General features: G+C 46.5%; 1 protein-coding gene across 1 annotated transcript in view; it reads right to left on the bottom strand.

Annotated features, from left to right (window-relative positions):
- Positions 1–2,297: 2,297 nt before the first annotated feature.
- Positions 2,298–13,412, bottom strand: part of LOC110527037 (synaptic vesicle glycoprotein 2B-like) — a 78,113-nt gene continuing 66,998 nt past the window's right edge. Inside the window, exons 5-13 of the mRNA XM_036981727.1 lie at positions 12,367–12,500; positions 10,893–10,982; positions 10,307–10,420; positions 9,158–9,246; positions 8,765–8,929; positions 8,511–8,644; positions 5,549–5,752; positions 4,492–4,651; positions 2,298–4,198 (exon numbers count right to left, since the gene is read on the bottom strand). Of these exons, the coding sequence (XP_036837622.1) occupies positions 4,015–4,198; positions 4,492–4,651; positions 5,549–5,752; positions 8,511–8,644; positions 8,765–8,929; positions 9,158–9,246; positions 10,307–10,420; positions 10,893–10,982; positions 12,367–12,500 (1,274 nt within the window). The 3' untranslated portion in view covers positions 2,298–4,014. The remainder of the gene's footprint in view (positions 4,199–4,491; positions 4,652–5,548; positions 5,753–8,510; positions 8,645–8,764; positions 8,930–9,157; positions 9,247–10,306; positions 10,421–10,892; positions 10,983–12,366; positions 12,501–13,412) is intronic.

The raw sequence follows: 13,412 nt of genomic DNA, 5'->3' as shown, positions 1-13,412 counted from the left end.
GGACCAGGGTTGGGCTGTTGGGGGATACTGGAGGAGCAGAGTTGGGATGTTGGGGGGTACTGGAGGACCAGAGTTGGGGGTACAGGAAGACCAGAGTTAGGGGTACTGGAGGACCAGAGTTGGGGGTACAGGGGGACCAGAGTTGGGGGTACAGGAGGACCAGAGCTGGGGGTACAGGAGGACCAGAGTTGGGATGTTGGGGGGTACTGGAGGACCAGAGTTGGGATGTTGGGGGGTACTGGAGGACCAGAGTTCGGGGTACAGGAGGACCAGAGTTGGGATGTTGGGGGGTACTGGAGGACCAGAGTTGGGATGTTGGGGGGTACTGGAGGACCAGAGTTGGGGGTACAGGAGAACCAGAGTTGGGATGTTGGGGGGTACTGGAGGACCAGAGTTGGGGGTACAGGAGGACCAGAGTTAGGGGTACTGGAGGACCAGAGTTGGGGGTACAGGGGGACCAGGGTTGGGGGTACTGGAGGACCAGTGCTGGGGGTACAGGAGGACCAGAGTTGGGATGTTGGGGGGTACTGGAGGACCAGAGTTGGGGGTACAGGAGGACCAGAGTTGGGATGTTGGGGGGTACTGGTGGACCAGAGATGGGATGTTAGGGGTACTGGAGGACCAGAGTTGGGGGTACTGAAGGACCAGAGTTGGGATGTTGGGGGGTACTGAAGGACCAGGGTTGGGCTGTTGGGGGATACTGGAAGAGCAGAGTTGGGATGTTGGGGGATACTGGAGGACCAGAGATAGGATGTTGGGGGGTACTGGAGGACCAGAGTTGGGGGTACAGGAGGACCAGAGTTAGGGGTACTGGATGACCAGAGTTGGGGGTACAGGGGGACCAGGGTTGGGGGTACAGGAGGACCAGAGCTGGGGGTACAGGAGGACCAGAGTTGGGATGTTGGGGGGTACTGGAGGACCAGAGTTGGGGGTACAGGAGGACCAGAGTTGGGATGTTGGGGGGTACTGGTGGACCAGAGATGGGATGTTGGGGGTACTGGAGGACCAGGGTTGGGAGTACAGGACGACCAGAGCTGGGGGTACAGGAGGACCAGAGTTGGGATGTTGGGGGGTACTGGAGGACCCGAGTTTGGATGTTGGCGGGTACTGGAGGACCAGAGTTGGGGGTACAGGAGGACCAGAGTTGGGATGTTGGGGGGTACTGGTGGACCAGAGATGGGATGTTGGGGGTACTGGAGGACCAGGGTTGGGGGTACAGGAGGACCAGAGTTGGGATGTTGGCGGGTACTGGAGGACCAGAGTTGGGATGTTGGGGGGTACTGGTGGACCAGAGATGGGATGTTGGGGGTTACTGGAGGACCAGAGTTGGGGGTACAGGAGGACCAGAGTTGGGATGTTGGGGGGTACTGGTGGACCAGAGATGGGATGTTGGGGGTACTGGAGGACCAGGGTTGGGGGTACAGGAGGACCAGAGTTGGGATGTTGGGGGGTACTGGAGGACCAGAGTTGCGATGTTGGGGGATACTGGAGGACCAGAGTTGGGGGTACAGGAGGACCAGAGTTGGGGGTACTGGAGGACCAGAGTTGGGATGTTGGGGGGTACTGGAGGACCAGAGTTGGGGGTACAGGAGGACCAGAGTTGGGGGTACAGGAGGACCAGAGTTGGGGGTACTGGAGGACCAGAGTTGGGGGTACAGGAGGACCAGAGTTGGGATGTTCGGGGGTACTGGAGGACCAGAGTTGGGATGTTGGGGGTTACTGGAGGACCAGAGTTGGGGGTACAGGAGGACCAGAGTTGGGATGTTGGGGGGTACTGGAGGACCAGAGTTGGGATTTTGGGGGGTACTGGAGGACCAGAGTTGTGGGTACAGGAGGACCAGAGTTGGGGGTACAGGAGGACCAGAGTTGGGATGTTGGGGGGTACTGGAGGACCAGAGTTGTGGGTACAGGAGGACCAGAGTTGGGGGTACTGGAGGACCAGAGTTGGGGGTACAGGAGGACCAGAGTTGGGATGTTCGGGGGTACTGAAGGACCAGAGTTGGGATGTTGGGGGTTACTGGAGGACCAGAGTTGGGGGTACAGGAGGACCAGAGTTGGGATGTTGGGGGGTACTGGAGGACCAGAGTTGGGATTTTGGGGGGTACTGGAGGACCAGAGTTGTGGGTACAGGAGGACCAGAGTTGGGGGTACAGGAGGACCAGAGTTGGGATGTTGGGGGGTACTGGAGGACCAGAGTTGTGGGTACAGGAGGACCAGAGTTGGGGGTACTGGAGGACCAGAGTTGGGGGTACTGGAGGACCAGGGTTGGGCTGTTGGGGGTAGTGGAGGAGCAGAGTTGGGAAACACTGCTGTAAATGATACTTAGTGACTTTAAAAATAGAGTAAAATATAAAAGTGTCTAAACTCACATTTTCACATAATTTTAGAAAAAAACAAATCTTACATTGTCATGGCAACAGACAACCAAGACAGGATTTAATAGAATCAGTATCTAGAACACAGCTCTTCTGGACAAGGAGAGCCTGAACACAGACTAGACAGGATTTAATAGAATCAGTATCATTCTACTGGAAAAGATGAGACTGAACACAGACTAGACAGGATTTAATAGAATCAGTATCTAGAACACAGCTCTTCTGGACAAGGAGAGACTGAACACAGACTAGACAGGATTTAATAGAATCACTATCAGTCTACTGGAAAAGGAGAGACTGAACACAGACTAGACAGGATTTAATAGAATCAGTATCTAGAACACAGCTCTTCTGGAAAAGGAGAGACTGAACACAGACAAGACATGATTTAATAGAATCAGTATCTAGAACACAGCTCTTCTGGAAAAGGAGAGACTGAACACAGACTAGACAGGATTTAATAGAATCAGTATCTAGAACACAGCTCTTCTGGAAAAGGAGAGACTGAACACAGACTAGACAGGATTTAATAGAATCAGTATCAGTCTACTGGAAAAGGAGAGACTGAACACAGACAAGACAGGATTTAATAGAATCAGTATCTAGAACACAGCTCTTCTGGACAAGGAGAGACTGAACACAAGACTAGACAGGATTTAATAGAATCAGTATCTAGAACACAGCTCTTCTGGAAAAGGAGAGACTGAACACAAACAATACAACAAACATATTGGTACGTCAACAGAAGCATCCACTGTACAGCAGAAGAGGTTGTCGTCCTGGTTAATAGATACAACAGGAGCTGAAGACCAGATGCTGAGCGATACACAGGGATGAATATATATAAATGGAGTCCTTGGAAAGAAGGGGGGTGTGGAATAGAATGGAGGGGTTTCTGAACCACATTCAGTGGTTCAGCTGGAAAGTTAAGGGCAAAGAGGAAAGGGGACAATTCAAGCACCTGACTACCCGAGATGAAAGTTCACACAATGGAATGGAACAAGGACAATGAAAAATTGGTTCTGAATTGTACAATAGCGTTACGTTGAAACCTTAGCCGCCATTGAATTCCAACCCAAATGTCAACCTAATACCTTTCCTGAACAGTTAGTTTTAAATCAAAGCACAACATGGTAAAACTGTCTGTCATCTTCCAAGTAAATATATTTCTCATCTTCCAAGTAAATATATTTCTCCTATTCTTTAATTTTAATTTAAAATAATTTGAAACACATTTTAAAACATACCAAATACAGAGTGACATGTCCTGCTCTACCTGGGTGGTGTACAGAAGGGGGGTGGACAGAAGAAAAACACAATATCAAACAATGTAAAATGGTGACATGTCTTGATGAGGGTACCGTTCGTTCTATACATCACCATGGGAACAGAAAGCCCATCCCCTATTCTGTCACACACAACTCACTTCACATGTGGAAGTCTCTCTCCCAACTGGACCAACCTATATGTACAGACATCTTTATTTGGCCGTGACGTTGTAAAGGTTTGCAAAATTCCACTAACTTTCCCCAAATTCCCACGCAGGAAGTCTGGGAATCTTCCCACCAAGATGTTTTGAGAACCTGTGGAAAGTCGCAGAAATTTTACAACCCTTGATGCTGTAGATGTTTAGATGTTTTCACTCCAGGATCTTCTCCCGTGTGTCGGGCAGTTTGGTGGCCAGCAGACCTCCACAGGCGAGCGCTGCGAACGCCAGGAAAATGGGGATGATCTTTGTGATGCCGATGAACTTGGCAAAGATGACGCTGCCAATAATGGCTGCCAGCTTACAGGTACCGTTCAGCACTCCGAACGCTGTGCATCTGAGGAAGAGAGAGGTACAGACATCAGTGGGTTTAGGGCAGGTGCTTAAAGGACAGTTTACAACAGTGGTTCTCAACCGGCGGGTCGGGAGGTTTTGAATGGATCACAGGTGTCTGAGTAAAAACTACCTGGTTCAATTTGAAACAACCTGCTTCAGTTTGGGTCCCGAGGCAAAACCAGCTGAAAACCTTTGGTTTATAGTATTTATCCAATGACCAGCTACATCCCTCATTATGAACAACACAGACGTCTGATACCAGGACATGGACATGGGGATTGGGGTTCTCTGTACCTTTTAGCAGAAGGGTAGATTTCTACTGTGATGACCTCCAGTCCGTTCCAGGCCGCGACGCTGGTAGCGTAGAAAAGGCACTGAAATAATATAACTGCCCCCTGACTGAAGCTGAGGAGCAGGAGGAACGTACAAACTGCTGATATCAGCATAGAACCACCTGGTGGAGAGACAGAGAGAGACAGGGAGAGAGAGACAGAGACAGAGACAGAGAGAGACAGACAGAGACAGAGACAGAGACAGAGACAGAGAAACAGACAGACAGACAGACAGACAGACAGACAGACAGACAGACAGACAGACAGACAGACAGACAGAGAGAGGGGGGGGGGCAGAGAGGGAGAGAGAGAGTGAGAGAGAGAGAGAGAGAGAGAGAGAGAGAGACAGAGAGAGAGAGGGGGGTGCAGAGAGGGAGAGAGAGGGAGAGAGACAGAGTGAAAGAGACAGAGAGAGAGAGAGGGGGGGCAGAGAGGGAGAGAGAGGGAGACAGAGTGAAAGAGACAGACAGAGAGAGAGGGGGGGGGCAGAGAGGGAGAGAGAGGGAGACAGAGACAGAGAGAGGGGGGGCAGAGAGTGAGAGAGAGAGAGAGAGAGAGAGAGAGGGGAGGGGGCAGAGAGGGAGAGAGAGGGAGACAAAGTGAAAGAGACAGACAGAGAGAGAGAGAGGGGGGCAGAGAGGGAGAGAGAAGGAGACAGAGACAGAGAGAGAGAGGGGGGGCAGAGAGGGAGAGAGAGGGAGACAGCGTGAAAGAGACAGACAGAGAGAGAGAGGGGGGGGCAGAGAGGGAGAGAGAGGGAGAAAGAGACAGAGAGAGGGGGGGCAGAGAGGGAGAGAGAGGGAGACAGAGTGAAAGAGACAGACAGAGAGAGAGGGGGGGGGTAGAGAGGGAGAGAGAGGGAGACAGAGAGAGGGGGGCAGAGAGGGAGAGAGAGAGAGACAGAGTGAAAAAGACAGAGAGAGAAAGAGAGAATGATTTCAGAGTTGCTGCCATAGTTTCAGGTTGTTTTGTACCATTGATTATTTTCCCACTGAGCCACGTGTCTTCACTTCCCTCACCTATAATTTTGATCCTTCCTATCTTGTCCATGAAGAGGGCTGACAGGATGTTGCCTGGCAGTGTGGCTAGACTCCCCAGGAAGCTGACCATGTAGATGACGATGTCGTTCTCCTCCTGGAAGTTCAGATGGCAGCCTTTCTTCGGATGGAGAAACGTGGCATTTTCCATCCGACAGTCTATAAACTTAGAGTCTTCCCAAAGGTCTGCCAGTCAAGGAGATAAAGGACAGTCCCAAATTAGATCATAAGGGGTCTGTGCTCTGTTCAACGTCATGTTTACAGTGCATTCAGAAAGCATTCAGAACCCTTCACTTTTCCTACTTTCTGTTACATTACAGTATTACTCTAAAATGTTTTTGTTTTTTTTTCACTCATACACCATAATTACAAAGCAAAAACAGGTTTTTAGACATTTTTGCAAATGTCTTAATATTTAAACATGGAAATATCACATTTACATAGGTATTCAGACCCTTTACTCAGTACTTTGTTGAAGCACTTTGGCAGCGATTACAGCACTGAGTCTTCTCGGGTGTGACGCTACAAGCTTGGCACACCTGTATTTGGGTATTTTCTTCACTGCAGATCCTCTCAAGTTCTGTCAGGTTGGATGGGGAGCGTCGCTGCTCAGCTATTTTCAGGTCTCTCCAGAGATGTTCGATTGGATTCAAGTCCGGGCTCTGGCTCGGCCACTCAAGGACATTCAGAGATTTGTCCAGAAGCCACCCTTGTATTGTCTTGGCTGTGTGCTTATGGTCGTTGTCCTGTTGGAAGGTGAACCTTCGCCCCAGTCTGAGGTCCTGAGCGTTCTGGAGCAGGTTTTCATCAAGGGTCTCTCTGTACTCAGTTCATCTTTCCCTCAAACCTAACTAGTCTCCCAGTCCCTGCCACTGAAAAATGGCAGGATGGTGCCAGGTTTCCTCCAGACTTGATGCTTGGCATTCAAGCGAAAGAGTTCAATCTTGGTTTCATCAGACACGGGAATCTTGTTTCTCATCGTCTGAAAGTCCTTAGATGCCTTTTGGCAAACTCCAAGTGGGCTGTCATGTGCCTTTTACTGAGGAGTGGTTTCCATCTGTCCAGTCCACCATAAAGGCCTGATTGCTAGAGTGCTGCAGGGATGGTTGTCCTTTTGGAAGGTTCTCCAATCTCCACAGAGGAACTCTGGAGCTCTGCCATAGTGAACATGGGCGTCTTAGTCACCTCCCTAACCAAGTCCCTTCCCCCCCAATTGCTCAGTTTGGCTTGGCGGCCAGCTCTAGGAAGAGTCTTGGTGATTCCAAACTTCTTCCATTTAAGAATGATGGAGGCCACTGTGTTCTTCGGGACAGAAATGTTTTGGCACCCTTCCCAAGATCTGTGCCAAGACACAATCCTGTGTTGGAGCTCTACGGACAATTCCTTCAACCTCATGGCTTGGTTTTTGCTCTGACATGCACTGTCAACTGTGGGACCTTATATAGACAGGTGTGTGCCTTTCCAAATGATGTTCAATCAATTGAATTTATCACAGTCAAGTTGTAGAAACATCTCAAGGATGATCAATGGAAACAGGATACACCTGAGCTCAATTTTGAGTCTTAAAGCAAAGAATCTCAATGCTTATGTAAATAACCTCTTGGCGTACCGATCCCTTTAGCGGGATCATTTTCGTCAACATCCGCTGAATTGCAGAGCGCCAAATTCAAATGAAATTACTAAAAATATTTAATTTTCATGAAATCACACCAAAATATACCAAAACACAGTTTAGCTTGTTGTTAATCCACCTGGCATGTCAGATTTCAAAAAAGCTTTACAGCAAAAGCAAACCAAGCATTTATGTTAGGACACCTCTCTCAGCAGACAAAACATTACAAACAGCTAGCAGCAAAGTAGATTGGTCACGAAACTCAGAAAAGCAATAACATGAATCGCTTACCTTTGATGATCTTCGGATGTTTGCACTCACGAGACTCCCAGTTATACACTAAATGTTTGTTTTGTTCGATAAAGATTATTTTTATATCCAAAAACCTCCATTTGGTTGGCGCGTTTTGTTGAGTAATCGTGTTGATCACGACGGGCAGACAAAAATTCCAAATAGTATTAGTAAAGTTCGTAGAAACATGTCAAACGTTTTTTATAATCAATCCTCAGGTTGTTTTTACAATAAATAATCGATAATATTTCAACCGGACGGTAGCTTTTTCAATAGGAGAGAGAGAAAAGGTCTGCTCCAAGCTGCTCGCACATGCAAAACTCTGGGGACACAGCTATCCACTGACGCGATGTGATCATTCTCGCTCATTTTTCAGAATAAAAGCCTGAAACTATGTCTAAATACTGTTCACACCTTGTGGAAGCTGTAGGGAAAGGAATATGGTTGATATCCCTTTAAAGGGAGGGTAGGCATGCAATGGAACAGAGGTTTCATTGCACTTCCTGGTTGGATTTTCCTCTGGTTTTCACCTGCAATATCAGTTCTGTTATACTCACAGACAGTATTTTGACAGTTTTGGAAACTTTAGATTGTTTTCTATCCTAATCTGCATATTATATGCATATTCTAGCTTCTGGGCCTGAGAAATAGGCAGTTTCATTTGGGCACGTTTTTTATCCAAACATCAAAATACTGTCTCAAGAAGATAAGGTATTTATTTTTTATAAATTAGCAAACATAAAAAAAAATAATATGTTTCCGCTTTGTCATTGTGAGGATTTATGTGTAGATTGATAAGGATTTTTTTATTTTGAATCCATTTTAGAATAGGGCTGTAACGTAAAAAATTTGGAAAAATTTGAGGAGTCTGAATACCTTCCAAATGCACTGCACATCACATACATAATACACCTCACATATCAATGGTTAAGGTGAACAGCAAGGGAGACATTGTACAACCTTGTCCGGTCTCTCTATGGAGCTTGAATCACGGACAAATGGATTGATTTGTGAGAATCCATGCACAGATATAACACCTACCTGTGTTATAGAAGACCGTGTTCTTGATGGTGCAGTTCTCAAAGTATGTGTTGGTCGACCTGACGTCCTCAAAGTAACAGTTCTCAAACAGGGAATCTTCAAACTTCACAGACTTGATCTCTATATCCATGAACCTAGATAAGAGATAGCACAAGGTTTTTTTTTAGAGAGAGAACAGCCCTGCTTCAGGGAAGACATCTGACAACATTGTAACGTGCTAGTTGTCCAGTCAAAATATCCCATCTGTGACATACTTGTCATGGACATATTCTCCCTCTTTGTGGATCTGGTTGACCAGGGAGAAGTTGAAGTGGAATCTCTCCACTCGTTCTCGATGGAAGAGTTTCACCTTGGACTCGTACTCCTCATACTGCATGTACTTGATCATGTCAGGGAACCACACCGACAGTCCGTGGTAGCTGAGACACAGAAGTAACAGTACCCCGTCATGATTGACACGTCCAATAGTGACTTGGCAGTGCTCTCGACAGGTAGCAAGCTATCACGTGTTAGATATGCAGACGTTCCCCATCTGGAGAGCTTTGACTGGATTGGATATCTCCTGTGTTGGTTGAGGAGCACCTGATGGGATAACAGGGGGGTCTGTTGAATATACTCACAACAAAAGGTTACTACTGTTTGTTTACCTGAAGGCCATGGTGAACCAGACGATAGCCAGGAACAGACCCTGCAGTCTGAGGTCTGGTGCTGCCAGGGACATCACGTTCTGCATCACCTGGAGACATAGAGTCAACAACACAAACAAGTCATCCTCCTGGTTCAGACACACTCTTATGAGCAGTGCTATTGACAATGTTCAAAAACTTTAACATTTTAAATCAAGAATATGTGTTGTAGAAATCTAAATCCAACACCGATCATCCTCCTAGGGTTTAGGATCTCTTGGTATAATGGCTGAGGTGTTGTGTTGACAGTCGCTGGACGCTGATTGAATTCCGGTTGGGGCTCCCCCCTGAAATGGCTACTATATGTTACCTGTTTGAGGAGGTTGGTGCCTGACAGTCCAACTGTTACCTGTTTGAGGAGGTTGGTGTGTCTGACAGTCCAGCTGTTACCTGTTTGAGGAGGTTGGTGTCTGACAGTCCAGCTGTTACCTGTTTGAGGAGGTTGGTGTCTGACAGTCCAACTGTTACCTGTTTGAGGAGGTTGGTGTGTCTGACAGTCCAGCTGTTACCTGTTTGAGGAGGTTGGTGTCTGACAGTCCAGCTGTTACCTGTTTGAGGAGGTTGGTGTCTGACAGTCCAGCTGTTACCGGTTTGAGGAGGTTGGTGTCTGACAGTCCAGCTGTTACCTGTTTGAGGAGGTTGGTGTCTGACAGTCCAGCTGTTACCTGTTTGAGGAGGTTGGTGTCTGACAGTCCAGCTGTTACCTGTTTGAGGAGGTTGGTGTGTCTGACGGTCCTGCTGTTACCTGTTTGAGGAGGTTGGTGTGTCTGACAGTCCAGCTGTTACCTGTTTGAGGAGGTTGGTGTGTCTGACGGTCCAGCTGTTACCTGTTTGAGGACGTTGGTGTGTCTGACAGTCCAGCTGTTACCTGTTTGAGGAGGTTGGTGTCTGACAGTCCAGCTGTTACCTGTTTGAGGAGGTTGGTGTCTGACAGTCCAGCTGTTACCTGTTTGAGGAGGTTGGTGTGTCTGACAGTCCTGCTGTTACCTGTTTGAGGAGGTTGGTGTGTCTGACGGTCCTGCTGTTACCTGTTTGAGGAGGTTGGTGTGTCTGACAGTCCAGCTGTTACCTGTTTGAGGAGGTTGGTGTGTATGACAGTCCAGCTGTTACCTGTTTGAGGAGGTTGGTGTGTCTGACAGTCCAGCGCTGGAATGATGTTCCAGTGTCACTCTGGATCTCAATGAACTCATCCTCCTGCGTCTTAGGAGTCGTGATGTTGGACACCTGACAGGAGGGACAGGAGAGATTATATCACATTATATTGTTGGAGAAAAAATAGTGATTATATAACATTATATTGAACGAGGAGTATGGTTCTCTTGACTGTACTAGAGGAGAGTTGGTTTGACCGGTGGTGTACTCACAGTGAATACCCTCTCAGGGTGACTGTACTAGAGGAGAGTTGGTTTGACCGGTGGTGTACTCACAGTGAATACCCTCTCAGGGTGACTGTACTAGAGGAGAGTTGAACACCCTCTCTAGTTGACTGTACTAGGGGAGAGTTGAACACCCTCTCAGGGTGACTGTACTAAAGGAGAGTTGTTGGTTTTACCGGTGGTGTACTCACAGTGAATACTGTCTCAGGTTGACTGTACTAGAGGAGAGTTGTTGGTTTTACCGGTGGTGTACTCACAGTGAATACCGTCTCAGGTTGACTATACTAGAGGAGAGTTGGTTTGACCGGTTGTGTACTCACAGTGAATACCCTCTCAGGTTCTCCCTTGGCCTTCCAGTTGGTATCATGGACCTGTCTCAGAATCATCCAGGCCTCGTCATGTCTCCCATTCTGAGAAGAGACAGACAGAAACATCTGTCAGTCTATCACATGTAGCTACTGGAATATACAATGCCATAGAAGGTGGAATATACAGGTACAATCTTAGAAGAAAGGTGCTATCTAGAACCTAAAAAGGGTTCTTCAGCTGTCCCCATAGGATAACCCTTTTGGTTCAAGGTAGAACCCTTTTTTGGTTCCAGATAGAACTCTTTTGGGTTCCATGTAGGGGTTCCATGTCCCATGAACCCTTTGGAGAACCCTTTTGGTTCTACATGTTTGTATGCTGTTCTTTGTATGACATTTTAATATTTGATTATTAACCAATGATATTAGGCCACTCTTGGCCATGATTACAGACACCTGTGTCTTTTGACACTATATAAACGAGTCATCCCGCAGTGTTTGTGATTATACCCTGATGAAGACAGCTTGGCTGTCGAAACGTTGGTAATTAAATTATTGCATCTGAGCTCCTAGAGTGTGCAGCTCTCTTTTATTCTTATTTTCTAGTTTTCTACTCCGCTAGCCAGCACCTCGTCTTAATAGGTGTGCGTTTCATTTTCTTCTAGACCCAAAAGAGTTCTACCTGGAATCAAAAAGGGTTCTACCTGGAACCAAAGGTGGTTAACCTATTGGGAAAGCCGAAGAATGTTTTTGTTCCCCTTTTTTCTAAGAGTGTACAATAACATGTAAAAGGAATAAGGGACTGGGGGAGATGTTCAACCTTTACAACTCTGTGTGAAGCAACACAGCAGTGAGATTTAGTTCCTGTTTTATTTTGGAGAGGCTGAATGCTATGTGGCTGCTGAGTCATCATGATATCAGAATGCTCTGTGGCTGCTGAGTCATCATAATATCAGAATGCTCTGTGGCTGCTGAGTCATCATGATATCAGAATGCTCTGTGGCTGCTGAGTCATCATAATATCAGAATGCTCTGTGGCTGCTGAGTCATCATAATATCAGAATGCTCTGTGGCTGCTGAGTCATAATATCAACAATCTCATCCTGATTCTTCCATCTGGCTGCCATTTGGTTCATTCATCCCCCTCCTCTCCCCTGTAACTATTCCCCAGGTTGTTGCTGTAAATGAGAATGTTCTCAGTCAACTGACCTGGTAAAATAACGCTAAAGAATAAGCTGCATACTGTACACACACACACACACACACACACACACACACACACACACACACACACACCACACACACACACCACACACACACACCACACACACACACACACACACACACACACACACACACACACACACACACACACACACACACACACACCACACACACACACCACACACACACACACACACACACACATACACACACACACGCACACACGCGCACGCGCACACACACACGCACACACACAGTCTGTTACCTCCAGGAAGAAGCGTGGACTCTCTGGCATGAAGACCAGTCCAACGAGGGCAATGATGGCTGGAAACATACACACCAGAATGAATACTCTCCAGGTGTGGATCTGATACTGTGTCCCCAGGCTGATGCCCCAGCCTGCAACAACATCAACAACAATAACAACAACAACATACATCAACATACATCCACAACAACAACATCAACAACATCATCATCAATAATAACAACAACATACATCAACAACATGAACAACAACATCAACAACAATAACAACAACAACAAACATCAACATACATCAATAACAACAACATCAACAACAACAACATCAATAACAACAACAACATACACTACCGTCCAAAAGTTTGGGGCCACATAGAAATGTCCTTGATTTTGAAAGAAAAGCACATTTTTGGTCCATTAAAATAACATTAAATTGATCAGAAATACAGTGTAGACATTGTCAATGTTGTAAATGTCTATTGTAGCTGGAAACGGCTGATTTTTAATGGAATATCTACATAGGCTTACAGAGGCCCATTATCAGCAACCATCACTCCTGTGTTCCAATGGCACGTTGTGTTAGCTAATCCAAGTTTATCATTTTAAAAGGCTAATTGATCATTCGAAAACCCTTTTACAATTATGTTAGCACAGCTGAAAACTGTTGTCCTGATTAAAGAAGAAATGAAACTGGCCTTCTTTAGACTAGTTGAGTATCTGGAGCATCAGCATTTCAGGGTTCGATTACAGGCTCAACATGGCCAGAAACAAATATCTTTCTTCTGAAACTCGTCAATCTATTCTTGTTTTGAGAAATGATGACTCTTCCATGCGAGACATTGCCTCTGTACACCTATATAGATATTCCATAAAATAATCAGCCGTTTCTAGCTACAATAGTCATTTACAACATTAACAATGTCGACACCGTATTTCTGATCAATTTGATGTTATTTTAATATGCAAAGAATTGGCTTTTCTCTCAAAAACAAGGACATTTCTAAGTGACCACAAACTTTTGAACGGTGGTGTACATCAACAACAATG

Source organism: Oncorhynchus mykiss, chromosome 6, assembly GCF_013265735.2.
Source record: "Oncorhynchus mykiss isolate Arlee chromosome 6, USDA_OmykA_1.1, whole genome shotgun sequence".
In the NCBI taxonomy this organism is placed as follows: domain Eukaryota; kingdom Metazoa; phylum Chordata; class Actinopteri; order Salmoniformes; family Salmonidae; genus Oncorhynchus; species Oncorhynchus mykiss.
The sequence above is the reverse complement of the archived record's forward strand: the minus strand, read 5'-3'. Positions and strand labels throughout refer to the sequence as shown.